The 18,582-nt window shown below is 33.0% G+C and overlaps 3 protein-coding genes across 3 annotated transcripts; 2 read left to right on the forward strand and 1 right to left on the reverse strand.

The window, feature by feature from the left end:
- Positions 1-4,362: 4,362 nt before the first annotated feature.
- On the reverse strand, positions 4,363-5,672 carry LOC145589148 (F-box protein At2g17036-like). The gene is made up of 2 exons (XM_081645702.1): positions 5,340-5,672; positions 4,363-5,253 (listed from the first exon to the last, which is right to left on the reverse strand). The coding sequence occupies exons 1-2, from the start codon at positions 5,670-5,672 to the stop codon at positions 4,363-4,365; spliced, it is 1,224 nt and encodes a 407-aa protein (XP_081501828.1).
- Positions 5,673-11,135: 5,463 nt separating this feature from the next.
- On the forward strand, positions 11,136-12,119 carry LOC145589149 (F-box protein At2g17036-like). The gene has a single exon (XM_081645703.1). The coding sequence runs from the start codon at positions 11,136-11,138 to the stop codon at positions 12,117-12,119; it is 984 nt and encodes a 327-aa protein (XP_081501829.1).
- A 3,793-nt stretch (positions 12,120-15,912) lies between these two features.
- Positions 15,913-17,454, forward strand: LOC145588235 (F-box protein SKIP23-like). The gene has a single exon (XM_081644883.1). The coding sequence runs from the start codon at positions 16,068-16,070 to the stop codon at positions 17,322-17,324; it is 1,257 nt and encodes a 418-aa protein (XP_081501009.1). The 5' UTR covers positions 15,913-16,067; the 3' UTR covers positions 17,325-17,454.
- The last annotated feature ends 1,128 nt before the right edge of the window (positions 17,455-18,582 follow it).

Genomic DNA, 18,582 nt, shown 5'->3' on the forward strand with positions numbered 1-18,582 from the left:
CCATACAAAATTTTATTTTTCCATATACTTTTATTACTATTTCTCTCTACTTCTTTATAAACCCCATATAAACTTTTACTTCTTTTTATTTAACTTCATTAATACCCACGAAATCAATCTAAAAGGGTCGTTCTTTTGGGGACGGAGGGAGTACTTTTTATCTGTGTAGACTTCTTTTTTATATTAAAAAAATAATTTTTCTTCCAAAAATAAAAAATATAATAAAAAAAATAGACAATACATTAAATACACGTTTCAAATATTTTGAACATACCATGGACTTTTGTTAAAAAAAAAAAGTTAAAATCCCTATTTTATAATGTAAATTAGAGTTTATACTTCGTATAACATTTAACAGAAAATATTAACTTAAATTTGGACAATAACAGAAAAAAAAAAATAACTTTTGGTTTTTGATCTTGGTGATTTAAAATTCAAAACAGCCTCCAATAAGGTATAAATTAAACTTAATTATAGAAACTATTTAATATAAGTTAATAATAGTACCCCGTCAAAAAAAAAAAAAAAGTTAATTATAGTATGTGTTAAGTTTCATATCAATTTATTCCAAATATTGCTTGTATGATAATAATTAATTGTTGATTGCTTATTTTAAGGAAAACGATAAGGAGTAGTATTTTTAGTAAAAGATATACTTCATATAAGGTATCCCTTATAATTTGGTTTTTTTATTTGATCAAATCTTTTTGAATATTCCATTATCTAACGTTTAGTTTAGGAAATAAGTCTTCTTAACTCATTGGTTATCATAATTAGTATGGAGTATATGAATAATATATATTTATCCTATTTTTATGATTTTTTGGTCACCATATAATGTCAAATTTTTGACAAAATAAAACCCGTATAATATGTATCACTTAATATCTATTAACTAACTAATACTAAAACAAACTTTGCTGACATCATGTCTTTCCCAAATGATACATATGTCACTTTGACATAAATTTTTTTTCCCGCCAATTTGCTTTGATGATGTCATTATTTTTTATATTTTATTTACTTTTGCCTTTTTTTTTATTTTTTATTATCTAATGTAGTTTACCTTTCATATGTTTTATCCTTTGTCCTCATTGACTCCCTTTTTTTTTTTTTTTTTTTAAATATGTTAATATTTCAATGTTCAAAAGTGTTCATTGTGATTTTTTTTTTATTTTATAAATAATATGCTACAGTGTACACAAAAAATTAACAAAGTAGTAAATTTCTTTCTCCCCATTATAAACAAATGTCATAAATCATAATATGTTTGTTTAAAATCGTGCATCGCAGAGGAACTAAACTAGTTTATTGTTATTTTATACTCCTATTACAACAAATTATCACTGATAAATTAAACCAACCAATTAAACCAACCAAGCATTAAGAACAAAAATGCCATACTAAATAAAATAGGACAACAAAATCAAATGACACTAGTCACACTACATTTAATTATTAGTATTACAAATAAGTTAAAGTTATGATCACCCATATATTCCTTTATGTACCCTATCACTAATAATTGGATGCTTTGTATTATACATCTACTCTAGAGGTGTGAATGAACCGAGTTAATCAATACTAAATAGGTGTTCGGTCTTGTTTGAAGCTCTTCCATGTTTGTTTATGTCATAAATGATATCGAGCTTGAACAAATTTGAAGCTTGTTTAATTAATGAACTTGAACGCATTTAATGAATGGGTTCAACTCATTTGTTATTCAATTAATTACTCCCTCTTTATTTTAATGAACGAGTTTGAACTCGTTTATTATTCAATTATATATTCACATACGTCCTATAATAGTATATGACATTACTTTTACATTTATAACTAATCTCAAATGCCTTAATTTATACGAGTATATAATAAAAGATAGATGACTCATTTTAATACCAAACTACTGAACTAGACCAACTAGACCAACCATTGAGTTACACAATGTACAACTAATTTGTCAATGGAATTTTCTGTAAAGGTGGGTGTTTTAATTTAGATGATTGAAGGATTTGAAGGTGGTCATATTCACTAACAATTTAAAGAATATAATGAATTATATTAAGAGTAATTGGCAATGTCTAAAATGACATAAGGTCGTAGGCAATAATTAAAAAAAGATGTGTGAAACAGGTAATGGCATATGAGTATTTAGGTGAATACCTTTTATAAAAACAAGATTTAAAATTTCGTCTTCGTTTTTTTTGGATCGAAAAAGGTTTCTTAGATGATATTTTGCAGTTTCTTCCACAACTTGCCTGACCAACCCAGATTAGAGAAAGATTGAATTTTTTTTTTTTCGTTTAATTGCCTATTTCGCATCCTTTGAGTGAGATTATCCAATTAAATAGTATTATTCTAGGATTTAAAACCAACCCAGATTTGCAAGAACCCAAATTCAGACAAATTTAAATTTCGTAGACGTTGTGTACATTGGGGTTTATGTTCAATCTTCGTCGATGCGTTATTGTATTTACGGGACAAAGATGATGAATTGGTGGTTGATTGCATCCATGGATGAGAACCTTTAAGAACGTTGAAAAACAATGAAGAACATTGAAGTACAATTTCTTGATTTTAATTTTTTTTTTAATTTAATCTGATATTTTTTTTTATTAAATAGTTATTTTAATAAAATAATTAAGAAAATGAATTAAAAAAAAGAAAATGAATTAAAAATCAGAAATTAATTTTCAGAAAAAAGAAAATGAATTAAAAAAAGAAAAAAATAAAAAAGAGGTTTGACCAAGTATTTAAAATAAAGAAATAATCGATCAATAGAATTAAAGAATAGTAATGGTCACATTAAGAATGACCATAGTAGAATTTTTTACTAACGAAGGTTAACACAATTATATATGACCTGATATTTGGCCAGCATGAGCCGATCCGTGCAGGCCGTTCACTGTACCCCCTTGCTGCCTATATAATACTTCGTTCGATCTATGTTATGAAGTATATATGCAGAGATTGACTATGATTTCCACTTTGGATTTGTCAGTGTTACTTCCCTTGCTTATATATGTGAAATACAAGTAGCGAAAACAGGTGCCGCCAATAAATTGCATAATCTATCTAGTATCTACACACTAGTAATTAATATTGTAAACTTACTTAATTTCAAGACAATGCAGGGCAATCAAAACACATAAATAAATCTTACTGCAATCTAAAGCCTAGCAGACAAGACGTACTACTATTGAAGTAAAAATTTCCCTTTGCTCGCTCAATGATCACCTTATTATGCCGTTAAACACCACCATGGCCAGCCGGCAACCACCATTGATATAATACTAAACACGAACCTACACAAGACACAAAAATAGGCATCGATCGACTTACAACTTGCGACCTTGCCCATAGGGCATTAGGGCCTAGGTTACAATTTTACACTTTTGGGAGTAGTCCTTAATTACTCCACTTGTTATTGGCTTTATTAAATCAGCTTTACTCTACTGTATTAGAGTTTCGAAACAGACACAATTTGTGCACCTAATGCAAATCTTACCTTCTTAGAGCATCTCCAATGGTTCAATTATAAGGACTTGCTTGCAATTTAAATAAAGTTCCTAGCTACATGCTTAACATTGGTGAATAAAAAATTGAGCAACATGCTAGCAATTGTAGCCTAACCAAGCTACATGCTTGATTGAAAAAGAGACAAATAATCTCCATTCATATTGGAACATGTGTATAATTATCTATTATTTTTTTAAAACTTTATTTTTTTGCAAACTACAATATGTTGTGGCTTACCATTGAAACAAGTTGTTGCTTAAAAAGTGTTGTAGCTTAGAAATTTATGTGGAAAAGCAAGCTACAAAGCATTGTAGCTTGCCATTGGAGATGCTCTTAGGATACTTATTCACATAATCACGCCAAGTAATTTTTCGAAATCAGTCCAGAGACTTAAGTATGCAATGGCAGCTTGGATGGTTTGGTAAATGTAAATACTTGGACGGTGAAATATGGAGTAACAAAAACATAGGGATTTGCAGTGTTACTTCCCTTACATATGTGAAAGATATATGTAACAAAAACATAAGGTGCTGCCATAAAATTGTATCTAAATTCTAGTACAAAGTAATATTGTCAAACTTATCAACACATATAAATTAAATAAATCTTATTGCAAGCTAAAGAAAATAACGCACAAGACTACTACTGAGTTCTCATTATGGCCTAAGGCAAAACAAATTCCCTTGGTGAATCATTGACTGGAATAGGATTTGCATAAACCTTGTGCTAGCCGATTCCATGCTCAGTAATCGACTTATCAACACTATCATGGCCGCCATTGATAAATTAATAAACACGAACCTACAAAGAGAATGGGATCTATCGACTTACCAATTCACCACATTAGTTTTTACTAAGGAGCCAATCTGGAGGGGCCCAGAAAATCTTGGTGAATTGAGCGACCTCTTTCATACCAGAATACATTTTTAAATCTTGTAAACTATAAAACCCCAAATAATCAGCAAAATATTGTAAATTGTCATCATCATCATCTATTAAATTTTCATCTACGCTAAAGAACAGATGAATGCGTTGTGGACCGAAGGGATGAAATGGCAAAATCACATAGTTACCTTTGGACCAGCCTAAACCTTCTGCCGTGATAGAGAAGGTCACATAGTCGGTAGCAAAGAACACACGATCTTCTAGGTTTGTTACAACATTCCAAGTGCATGTCTGATTTTTATTTATCCCAGTGTGAGCCTCCAACATAAAAACACTAACATATCCGTGCTCATCGGGATCACATGATAGGAAATGATCTTTATAAATTAGATAAAGCCGTTTATTAGATTCAACTAAATACGACATTAAGAACACATACCCCAAATCTAACCCTACTGTGATCAAATTCCTTACTTTGTAAGTTGTGGGATCAATCATTATTAACCTTGCTTCCTTGGTCGTAGCATAAAATTTACCCTCGAAACTGATAATATCGGAGAAATGAATGTTTTTGATTACAAATTGATCATTTTCAAAGACAGGATCTGGTATAATACTCCATTCGGCTTCTCCTGGCCTCCACAAACCCAACTTTCTTTCTTTAAACAATACCAATACGGTGAAATCACCATTCTTACTGTCTTTAGGATTAGTATTCCAACATACAACTGCTTTAGCTTTTCTCGGGTATGTTTCAATAGATTTACCATATTCAAGCGAATAAGACCTAGTAATTTCACTGACATTGCAATCAAACATATCGAAAGATCCTTTACGCAATGTAGGGTCCTTGAATGATGCAGACATAAAAAACAACGGGTTTTGTGGTGCAATTTACTCAATTCAACCCGCTGTTCAACCTTTACAATCCAAACACTTTCTTGGTGTCCTAGACCTGGAGGAGGGGGAAATAATATAATATTGCTTCGCGAAAGGTATGAAGTGGTGAAAGGTTTATTGGAGTCATATGTTTTGTTTAACAATGAAGGCGGCGGTGGGAGTTTAAGAGGAAACTGAAGAGGTTTCTTTAGAGGCAAGAGAGAAGAGCGCCATGAAGTGCAAACAGAACGCATCCTTCGAAGCTCAAACTTGTTATCAGTCTTATCATCATCGATGTGTTGGTAAATTTCGAACAATATATCGCTTGGAAGATTTCTCCAATCCCTTTGTTCTTCATCAAATTTATCTTCCCTCTTCATCAAGTCCATCTTTGACTCTTTGAGGGGCGTTTAAGCCAGGTTAAGCTTGAGAAAGGAATTGAATAGTTAATTACTTAATGATGAAAAAGATAAGTGATTATCACATATAAAAACAAATCACGTCTTGTTAATTCTATTAGCCCAATACGGACTTACGGAGTAGGTTTTGTTTTTTTTTTAAAAAATTTATTTAAGTGTTTTGAATTGAAAATATAAATTATAGAATTTTAAGGTACTCGTAAGAGAGGGGGTGATTTTTGGGAGGTGGGGGGGGAGGGGGGGGGGGGGATACCGGTGGGTCCAGTATGTGGAGGGAGCTACCAGAAGGTGGAGGAGTGGGGAGGTGGGGCTGCCGGAGGAGTTAGGTGGAGGGTGGCGTGGGTGGGCTGTTTTTTTTTTTTGGCAATTTTTTAGATTTTTTAAACAATTATATGATGACACGTGTCTATCAAAGTTGGGATTATAGAAACTAAATTTTCCTTTTTGTTTTTTTTTTTTCTAAACATGGTTTAGAATAATGCTACTATACAATATATAATTCATATATTTATTTTTATATTAAAAAAAATCATGCCTAGATAGGCTTAATGATAATCACATTGTCACTTTGATATTTTCGAATGTGTTAGGGAGTATTTAATACTGCACTTTGATCACATTGTCACGCCAAGTTAATTTTGCGAAATCAGTCCAAGGACTTAAGTATGCAATGGCAGTTTAGATGGTTTGGTCAATGAAAATACTTGGATGGTGACATGGTGTTCTATACTTCTGTATACATACTCAGTTACTGAGCATGTTTTTAATGTTGCCAAAAGGCCAAAAAGTTTGCACTCTTATGTATGAGTCTTATGTAAAACCTGTTACAGATCCATAGTCGACGAATGCACCAAAAAGGTGAACCCTGAGTATTACAGGGGAAATGGATATGAGCGGAAGAGGGCACCGCAAAGAGGGTATCAGAGGAGAAAGAGATAAACGCCATGAGGTGCAGACACCACAGAGCCTATGATGATCAGTGACGATGTCATTGAGGCAGTTAAGGAATAGGGAAATTATATTATTAAGAAGATTGCTCCAATCTCTAAGATTTTGGGGCAGAACTTCCTTTTTTTTTTTTTTTTTTTTGATTGCTTGGTTATTTTGAAGCTAAGGGTGTTTTCATCATCCATTTTTTGGTTGGTAATCTTGAAGCTAAGGGTTACATTTATATAATGTGCTTATATCCCTACCTTATAAAAAGTATAAAGTTGTTCTTATGAATAGTGTGATCCCAATTTTACCCTTCAAAAAGTTTATTTACATTTTTATCCTCCATTAATATACCAAAGTCATTTTGATCTCCTTCCTCTTTAAACGCCCCTTTCTTTTTCTTTCTCCTTCCTCCTCAATGTCTGTGCTCTATTGAAGCGACCTATGAGTTCTCCATGGAAGTGCGTACTGAACTTTCTCTCTTCCATTTAATCAGTTTATAACGTGAGGTAATTTTTGTAAAAAAAAAAAAATTATTGAGTATCACTTTCACAATCTGGATTTATTAGTAAGCTTTCTGTTTATGTTTTTGTTTCAGCAATTTGAATAGCGAAAAAAATTGAAATGCATGCATCTGAATCAATTGATAGATTATGCTGAATCAATGCATGTATCTCTAAATTGGCGTTTAATTATGCTGATAATCGCACTTTAAATTTCATATTTTCTGCTTTCATTCTTCACCATTTCTCTCCTTTGGTTAGATTGAATAATCGATTGATTGAATTTCACAACCCTTATTCAGTCTATCAATTGAATTGGGACGAATTGATTATAATATATATTTTATCTTTTTTTTTTTTTTTTTTTTCCAGTTTTCAGCTAAGCAGGCTTCTCCCCCGATGGTGTTGTGGGTAAGCAAATGGAATTTGGGCTATCATCATAGATTCTTTTGCTGAAGAAATATATTCTCGTGCTCTTCATAAGAAAATTTGGTGAATGTGAGTTTGGTGTTGAATTTGATCTATTGTTTTAAGATGTTTCCCTTAACCATTTTGAGGTGCGGCAGAGTAACTTGATCTACATATATATTAAAACTAATTAGGCCTTAGAATTTCATGTTTATTTATGTGATTTTGCTAAAACAGAATGTATGCCGGGTTTAATTGAACTTATTTTTGTTTGGAAGTATTAGTATAGTTTCATGCATGTTTTTCTGTATGTATCCAACCAAACTAAAAGCCATTGGGGGGAGGGAGTCGTGGCATCTATCTTTTAGCTTACCCTATACATGCCCATTGCTTATACTTGAATTTGGTATGTGACTTTTTCTCTGGGGTATTGGGAGTTAATATCAAACATGGGTTCTTCTTCCAAGACATGCCTCACAGCCATGTTGGAAATTTATCATTGATGAAAACTTTATATATCAGACTACTAAAGCCTTGTTCATATCTGCCTTTTGGTCTCATAGGTCAAACCTCCGTGGAACCTTGGTCCTTCTGCGATATATTGGCAGAGTTGCTGATAAACTGACTCTATATGCAAAAGATTTATATTAAACTGGAAAGTTTTTTTTCCCCTATATTCTCTATACAATTTGGTCTAAATAGCTCAGATGCTTTAACCTAAATTGTGGTTCTGATGCTGTATGCTAATCTGTACAGATTGATCTATTGTTGAAGTATCTACTTATTCTAGGATGGATCTTAGTTTGAAGCAGGTTGCAGCTATCTGGATGCCTACTTATCTACTAATACCTTATTGGTTGGCCATGATGTGTCGATTGCTGACATCTTTTTGTGGGCTGCCCTTGCTGGTAATGAGTCTTTATTCTCACCTTTGAGACCAAATATGGGCTGAAGGAGTATAAGAGTCATAGTATGAGGAAGAATAAAAATCAATATTTGTTGGCTCTGGGTAACAAGTGGGAAGTTATATTATCTATGCCTAGAGTTCATTTGCTCCTAAAGTTTCTTATAGGTTGATAGTTCAAGTGAATATATTTGCCAGAAAAATTCAACTGACCTGATCAGAACTAAAGTTCCTTCTGATAAATAGTTTAGTTCCTTCTGCAGTATAAGAGATAGAGAAAATAGTTGTTGTTGTAGTATTAATGCAGTGCATCCTTTTTTTTTTTTTTTTTTCTCGTGTATATTTCGTTTTTGGTCTTTTGACTCTTTTCGTATTATATGTAGTTGTAGTTGTAATAGTAATGATAAAATTTTGGAAACTCAATTTAAGTGTTCTAACAGCTACTATGAGCCTAATTGTTGCTTTAGTGTCGAATAAATATGATGCATACTAGAGTTGTATTCCTATATGTGTCAAAATTTTGGAAAAACTTGCTAGAAACCAGGGTGTTCCACATGATTACACAGGGAACCAGTATGTTAATGCTGCAATTTAGGGTAATAATGGTGTTGGCCGAAGTGTGATTACGTTGTAAGAGTTGTGGGCTACCAGTTGTCAGGTAAGAAATGCAAGACTCTAGCATAGCGAAGGTGAAATTAATTGTCTTTTAGGTTATAAATGTCAATGAGATACAATTACAATGCTACTTCCGTGGTGGTGGAATGTAAAGGTCGGAGTAATTGCTTGCAGACCATTAAAATGATCAAGGATAATAAGTCGTTAAAGGGGTCTTATGTTGGTGTTATTGTAGTAATTTTAATATAGTTTCTTTTAGTCGAGTTTATAGGGGAGTCAAACGAAGCAACTTTGTAGATGAGTGTTCTTTGACTCACGGTTATTATGTCTCACAGATGTCTTATAGTCTAATGTATTTAAATAAAGAGGTTTGAAGATATATTTTGCTTTACTTTTTGTGTTGTTGTCCTAAATTAATCCCATGAAAGGCACTATTTATATATCTACTATCTCCTCCATCATATGATCCAAAGACTATCTAATTGCAAGTAAATATATTTCTTTACATCACCTTGTGTTTATTGAGGAATTTGTATCTTCGAATTTTATTTAGCTTTCAAAAGTTTCAATATACATAGCCCTGTGGTTTCCCCTCTGAAAATAAGTGATTTAATTTAGTCAACTTTTACTGAACAACTCACTGTATTACTCGAAATCGAATTTCAGGGATTATATATCGTACAAGGATTAGGCTTTGCCATTAATCCTTGAGTGTTGTATTTCTGCACTTGTTAAACTAGAAGAATATCTAGAAAGGGGTGCTTTTGATAATTACCTCATTAACACTATCCAAATTTCCATTGATTTGTGTGAGACAACACCTCCCCAGTCATGGAATGATGTATAAAGTTCCAAACTTATGAAACAATAGCTCAGGGTTCTCTTTAAAAATATTTCATTTTAAAAAATCATTGAAACATAAAATATGTTTTTATAATATAATGTCTATGGATCAACATAATTATATAAAGAAAAATCTTACTAAATAACTGTAATTCAAAGGTAACAAAAAAAAGTCTGTAAACTCTGAGATTCTAATACATAACATCCCCCGTGATGGCTAGCCATGCCGCGCGCATCGCGCGCGTGAGCTCCCCTAGTATATATAAAAGAATGTTTTCCGTGAATCGTTTCCTCCATTGCTCATCAATAAAAAAGGAATAATCTAGGCATAATTCTAGGCAAATAACTAGGAAACAATATTAAACTTATCCTATAAACTAGGTAACAATATATACACTTTGACTAAGCTAATTATTTACATAATTATCTTAACAATATATACGAGTTGTTCTTAGTTATATTGGTTTTAATGCAATGTTCTGAGAACATCAACAGACAAGTAAACTAGACTTCGGGAATACGAGAGAGGAGAGAGCATAAATCATGCTATATTGGGGAACCCAATGGGCAATGTCCGCTTTTATTGGAAACAAAAAAATTAAACATAGTTTAACTTTTCTTAATTCTAATTTCTACATTAATGAATGATGAACCATGAGTGCATCACCTCATATTAATACTTCTAGTCTTCTTTAGTAAAATATTATGGTAGTCATATTTCAAATGACTACTGTTAAATTTTCAAAAAAAATGACTTAGCATTAGTGTTTTGCATTTGGTAAAATGCAATGCACTTGATATTGGACATGATAGAGTATAAAACATATTCTTGGGCCTCAACCATCAGTTTAAGCTTTTGGTTGAGATGGTCCACTAACAGGACATGAATTAATTTGAAAGATTTTGGTTCATGTTATTGTTATATAGGGAACGAACTGATTAGTTTTGAGAGTTGTGTGGGTATATGCATGAGGAGACGTGCAATACAACAATTTACCAAGATGGGTATATATCAATTGGAAGTTGTGCACTTTGACATTTTCCATTAACTCTTCAAATTCTTTAGGTTGCTTCAATTTTTATTGGAAATATGTACTACCAATTCTAGATTAATCAAGCATATAGTATGGTGCAGACTGCAGAGCATCTACTTACTCTATAAATACCACAAGTCCACAAACAACAACTAAACAAGAACAAATTATTATCAGAAACTAAAAAATAAAAATGGAGGGACAATGGAGTAGTTTGCCTAGTGATATTTTAAGCATGATTGCTCAACGCTTGATTGGTAGCCATGAGATAGAGATACTTCGTCTTAGAGCTGTCTGTTCTTCATGGCGTATTTCGGTTCCCCCCACCGGAAATTCCCCCTTTCAAGTTTCCTTCACAAAACCAATCGACAATACTTTTTGGGATGCAAAATTCCCTCAATCTATAACACAAAAATCTCTTCTGCTTATCTCCCCGTTGGACAATGATTCCAATTCAGATTCTGCTACTCCTTGGATCATCCAAGTTGTAGAAACTGGTCCTAAGAAGTTGTTAGTATATGATCCCTTTTCATCCAGATTCTTCCCCAAGAACGAACATCCTCGCCATATTAATTTGCTGGATTACAAGGTTACTGAAGTTCATCGATCTTACAACCTGAGAATTCCTGGTTTTGTGGATTCTTATGCATTTCAGTATTCAAATATTGGGAAAGTCATTTTGGTAAAAGATGGCATTACTAAGGCAGACGATGATAGTTTTCTAATGTTTGCTTTACTAAGGGGTGGTGAAGTAATGGTTAGGAAATCTGAATCCAATGAGTGGATTCACAGACGTGTGGTTGACTTCAGTGTTCGTGACATGGTTAATTACATTCTTGTTGTCGAAGGCGGCAAGCAGGTAATTAAGAATCTGTGTGCTTATGTGTTGAATGAAGAGAATGCGTGTTGGGACCGTAAGTACGATTTGGATGGAGGGGTTTTCATTGTTGGTAAGGATTCTATGTTCTCTGTTTTAGCCAAGGATTTTGGTCGAAGCAATGTTATCTTTTTTGATGCTCTAGTCAGGATTAAGTATAGGCCCAGGTTTCGTTATAAAATTAATAGGTGTGGTTGTTCGATTTTGTACAATTTACAGTCTGGTAAAAACACTGTCTACAATTGGTGGACAAATCGTGCACCGTTTTGGCCTCCACCAAATTGGTTCAACAAGCTTTAGGTTGAAACGTTGAAGTATTGGTGAATCGGCTAATCTGCACAATACTGTAGTCTAAGTGATGCTTCGATTGCTTCTGAGTTCCTACTGTATTATCTAATTCTTCTGGCTTTGTTTATGCATGATCTCATTAAGGAGACTCTAGGTCTACCTCTTTCCTTATATTTCTGTTTTTATGTTTATGATCTCCCCTTTGCAAATTAAGTGTTTTGAATTAATTTACTCCGTTCTTTCTTTTGATTAAAAAAAAAAATCATGTATGTTATATTGTGAGCCAAGCTGCCCTGCTCTATAAATCTTTTGATAATAAGTTCATGTATGCTATATTGTGAGGGAAGCTGCCCTGCTCTATTATGATAGACTTGAACACTCTTTAAACTCACACGATCTCAAGACTTTTTGCTTGATCACAACATTAACAATAATGAAATTAGTTTTTTACAACTTCCATTTGTAATAGGGAATATTATTAGCAGTTATCAACATTACTGAAATAAGGATCCTTGAAAAGTCTTATATTTTGGATCGGCAATTGTATCAAAAGGCATTTGTATCTGGTGAATTACAGTGTTGTTGTGGAAGCCTTTATAATACGAACCAACAATGTCTGTTGAAAGTTTCAATTACAACCATAGGTAACGCTAGTTAACAGAAACAGAGCTTAAAATTGCTCAAGGATTCAAAACTGTATAATGCATATGAGTTTATCCAATTTAAAACATAATTCACCATGATCGACTTTAATTTAATTTTGAATTGACATAATAAATTCATCTGACTGGAATTCATAACAAAATGATGAAATTTCAAAGCAAAAATTTACTCTTAATAACAGAAAGGCGCCAAAATAAAACAAGTCCTATTAGATCTTATGATTCTTATCTAACATTGCCTAGCTAGTTGAAATGGAGTTCAATCAACCTGGAACAGGCCAGAAAATGTTGGTGTACTCAGGAGGCGAACAATCAGCAGTGATAATTTTACCATCTTCCAAAGCATAGAGTCCACAGAATCTGTTATTTTGCTACAATACTTCAGGCTTGTAAAAACTTCAGGAGTTGAAACACATGTAAAAAAAAAAATTTGGATTTGATTTAAGGGTATTTGTAAAGTTGGGCACCACCCTAAGATCAAACTTATACAAGACTCGAGCCTTGCTAAGTAGCTACTCCGTATTACCAGGCCCGTTCCTAGCTTTTTAGTGGCCTATGGGCGGAATGATAAATTGGGGTCCTGATTATCAAGTAGAGTAAAAAATGTAAAATAAAATTTGATTTTTTTGCTTTGCTATGAAATGATCCAATTATAAAATACCAACTTACAATAAACAATCTCGTTCAACTTACAATAAACGAAATGAAGAAACTAAATTACTTAGACCCCCTTGGTCATTCAAAATTCACGGGAATTCTAACTTTCCATGAAATACCACTTTCTATGGGAATTTATTTCCCATGTTAACCAAATGAGGCCTTAAAATTAAGTAAGATCCTGTCTAATTTTTTTTTTTAAAAAAAAAAAAACAAAAACAAAATAATCATATCATACAAAACATAGTCTACGAGTATTTTTAGATGCATATTCACCAATAAAAGCATCTACAATAAACTCCAATATTTCAACTCCAATTCCGCAAACAATGAACTATAAAATATGAATTCACACAAAAGAACATATAAAATCAAAATAATACAGTACTAATTTACTGAGGATGGAAGCTATTCAAAAAAAAAAAATTTACTGAGGATGGAAAATTGTAAAAATAAATTAAAGGAGATAACCAGTAAAATGGAATTGAGAAGACATTAAGACCATGACAAGAATTATTTTGGAAGGGAAATTGAATGACTATCACTGGCGGATCCAGGGGTACATAGAGTTACAACTGTACCCCCATTCTCAAAAAAAAAAAAAAAAAAAACATACACCGTTTAGAAAAGAGACCCGATTTCTGAAATAGGCGGTCTCTAACATATGAACTGAAATTTGGTGTGAAAGTGACAGGCTGACCGCTGACATATGCTAGGCCTGGAAGGGAGCGGTAAACAAATAATCAAAGAGACCAGTTTTGTGTAAAAACAGGTCTCTTTAATGTACCAGTTTTTTGCCTTTTTAAAATACCCAATTTAAAATTTTTTTTTTTAATTATAATTTAAGTAAACCCAATTTTCATCTCTTTTATTTACCTTTGTATTATTTATATACTTGAATTTGTATTGTAAGAAAATGGTTCTTAATTAAAATTTTAACTTTGATAAACAAATTATATACAGTATATTACAATGGTCATCAATATAATTTAATTTTTTTCCTTAAAATAAATCAAGATCCAATACTATTGATTGTAAATAATTTTATTTACACTATACTTCACATATAGTACTAACTACAGTGTACTATGTTAAAAAAATTGTGTGATTAATCATATGGAACTGTATATTAAATTGTTATATTATTAGTTTTTATTTTATTTGCCTCAATATACGTTGTTAATATTGGAAATAAAAACTCAAAGTTTATATGGCAGATATATAATACTTCATTCATAAATTAAAGTATATTTTAATAGGTACTTTACTTGAATTAGGTAATTTCCGTACCCCCATTACCTAATTCCTGGATCCGCCACTGATGACTATGGTAATTAATAATCTATAGGGAATTAATTAGGAAAGAATTTAAGCATTGATTATGCTTGGAAGTTGAAATTTGGGGAAAAGAATATGTGATATTGAAAGTTACGTATAGTATAATTGGAATATTTTTCTTTTTTTTTTTTTTTTTTTTTTTTTTTTTTGTGTGTGTGTGTGAAAAATCTGAATTATTAAATAATTTGGGCCTTCTTCCCTTAGGCCCGGGGCGATGGCACCTGTTGCCCTGCCTTAGGGACGGGCCTGCGTATTACTCGTATACTTAAATTGATTGGCTGTATTAGAAATGTTGTTGCTGAAGCCAATCATCAAATACTCATTGTGCTATATGTTGTGAATGGTACTCGTAATAAAACTAATAATAGGGGAGATTCGTATGGGGCTTATTAAAAAACTTCATATGTACAACGTAATATAATAGAGAACACAAATGCCGAGTAATCGGCTTCATTGCAACTAAATTTAATAATTTTTCAAGTGTATAACATACTCCTATAATTTTTTCCCTAACCTTCAAAAAGGGTAATTCGGCTCACATTTTACCACCACACCTTTATTAGCAGCATTACATACAGATGACGTGGAGCTCCATTGTGGACTATGTAGCCTAAAGGCTATGTATAAGCATTAAAAATACTTCTCAAAATGGAATTAAATTGGGAATTCATGAGAAAATCACGCGCAAATCAGTGGGATTGCTTTGAGAAAAAAAATAAAATAAAAAAAAATCCAAAATTAGGATTATTAGTTTTCATTTTTCCAATCAAAAAACAAATTGACCAATAGACCTAATTCTTCTACAATTCAAAATCAATAAACAAGTTGACCTTACACTTCTAGTTCAGTAAGATCAAAATAATAGACAAAATGACCAAAAATTCCTAATTCTCCTATAATTCAGTAAGATCAAATCAATAAACAAATGAACCATCAAACCTAAAATTCTTCTATAACTAAGTGTCTAAGTAGTATTAATTACTTCGAAAATATGGCTAATTGCATAAACAACATGAAAATTCGATAGTAGCATTTAATATCTGAAAAACTAGTAGCCAAATCACAGAAAATTCAGCATATGAATAGCAGATCAGCATATTGATCACACTTAAACCTTGCGGATGAAAACTAATTAAGATGTTATAGTAGCAATTCTATATATAACCGGTGATTGCTTACAAAGAACGCACTTACCGTGATTGCTTACAAAGAACGCACTTACTTTGGTAATTTTATTATATTTGACCCAAATGCTTCCCTTTCTCCTTCAAAACCATTTCTCAAAATCCTGAAATTTACAGAGATGACGATCTCCCACGAAACTGAGAAACACGATGAAGAAGAAGGGCAATGGAAGAATCTGACCAACGATATATTAGCCTTGATTTTGAAACGCCTCAATACCAAAGCAGATCTCTGCCGATTCCGCTCAATCTGCAAATCATGGCGATTTTTCGCTACTCCAATTCAACCCCACCTCATTTTCCCTCTCACTCTTCCTCCTCTTAACCCTAATTCTCGCCCTTTCTCTCTCTCTCCTACTCTCTTTTACATTATCTCTCCCCAATTTACCCACCATAATCTCAGCAACAATGTCTGGCTTACCAAAGTTTCAGAAACAGGGGAAAACAAGTGGGGCCTTCTTAATCCTTTGACGAAGCATAAAATGTATTTTTCTTCATCTGGGGTTTTTAGAGAGAGGATTGATTTACTGGGTTTTCGGAATCTTGAGGTGGGTCGGTCGTATCGGCTTCAATTGATCAACGATCATGGAGATGAAGATACCTTCGATTTTGAGGAATTTAGCTCTTCGATTTCTTTGAGGAAGGTTGTTGTTCGAATTGGGGAGGTAATATCTGTATTGGGTTTATATGGGTATGGTCAAATTGCGGTTTGGAATTCTGGGGATGAAAATTGGAAGATTATTGAAACTGGGAAGAAGGAGAAGAAGAATGAATTTGATGATGTTATATGCTTTGATGAGAAATTCTATGCCGTTGATCGAACCGGGAGGTTGGTGATGATTAATCCGGCAGCTCGGGAGCTCGTTGAGGTGGTTGGAACTTCAACTGCAGAATGCAATGGTCAGTATACTTATTTAGTAGAATCTAATTTTCGCTTATATTTGGTTAATAAGATTGTTAATCCAATGCCTACTAATTATTATGATGATGAAGAAGAAGAGTGGGTTGTGGATAAAAGTAGTGTAGGAAAGCCTCTTGGCTTTAATGTTTTTGTGTTGAATGAGAAGGAAAAGTATTGGGAAAGAGTGAGTAGCATAGGGAATAATGTGTTCTTTGTTAGTCGTGACGCGAAGTTTTCGGTTTGTGCTAAGGATTTGGGATGGAGTAAGGGGAATTGTGTTTATTTTGAAGGTGTGACAGGTTATGATGATGAAGCTGATATGAGTTTTGGGTTGAATGCTGGTGTTTATACATTGGAGGATGGAGCTATTTTGGCCTTTGATTCATCGGTGGATCGTTGGACCGGGATTTTCTGGCCGCCTTCGAGGTGGTTTGTGGAAAACATGGAGTACCCTGAATGTGAAATGTTGGGTTAAGTCGTATGTTGGTTAGTGATACCTTCAGCATTATTTGATTGCCTTGTATAAATAATCAATGGTATGCTCTTTTTGTAATGAATTATTGATAACAACGAATAATAGCAGTTGAGATTACATCTTACATCAATGATTGCACCTGATTATTACTGGATTTTTCGAATGAATAGTTGCTTCGACTCTTGCTTTTGTTATTTTTTTTGTTGCATCCTTTCTTGAAGTTTTCTTTGAGTTGAATGAATATAGTGGTCGATTCTGTAAAACTTTAAGACTGTATCTTTGTCACGTTGGATGGACCAATTATCTTAATTTTAGCCTCATCCTTGGTTTTGAGTTTAAACTAGATATATTTTAATTTAAAAACCATTATATCTTTACTCCAAGTCTGAACAAGAGGAAGGTTGTGCTTCTGTTGGTAACTTTGTAATAGGGGAAAATTGTTCTATTCTTTTGCTGAATTTTCAATTTGTGCCCTGAACTTTGAAAAAGGTGAATGTTGATTCTGATATCCTTACCAGTGGGGTGCCCGTGGTGGTATGTTGAACAGTTGAAGCTATTTTTTTTTTTTTGGAGGGAACAGTTGAAGCTATATCATCCAGGATATATTAAGCCAATTAAGGTAGTCATTACTATTAAGCCTGTGATAATTTGCAATTTTTTCAAAATTTTCTTGTGAAGCACGGAGTAAGCTGTAACCTGTAAGGAGTGTAAGCTCAAGTTCTTTGCAATCGAAAAAAGGGTATGAATTTGCAGAAATTCAACTCTGTTGATCATGCCCCACATCACGAACTCTATGCTGTGATTAATGACGTTGCAGAAATTCTCAGGACAAATGGAAACATCCTAATCAGGCATATCCCTCGTGAAAGAAATCTGCTTGCTCATAGCCTTGCTGCCTATGGGTTAGAGATGAATATTGCGCATAAAGACCATTTTTTGGTCCCCTTTTGCCAAGCATATATATGATGCTGATCTGGGTGCTTCCACTTCCTCTGGCTGATCTCTTTGGTTTTCTTTTCGCTGCTTTGGATGTCTACTTATGTTATGTCCTAGTTCCCTTTATTAGCTTTCATAGTACTAGTTTGTATTATAGTTTCCCTTCCAGTGTTGCTTTCTTATCTCGGCTATTTTCTAATAAGCCTCCTTCTCATTACTCTTACATCATCATCATGTTTTGGGTTTGTCTTGATTATGATGTTAAGAGAAATGCTTTTGTTGTACTTAATGCTTTTAGGCCTTAAGTGGCAGTAATATATTT

The sequence above is a fragment of the Chenopodium album genome, chromosome 17, assembly GCF_948465745.1.
Source record: "Chenopodium album chromosome 17, dcCheAlbu1.1, whole genome shotgun sequence".
NCBI lineage: Eukaryota > Viridiplantae > Streptophyta > Magnoliopsida > Caryophyllales > Amaranthaceae > Chenopodium > Chenopodium album.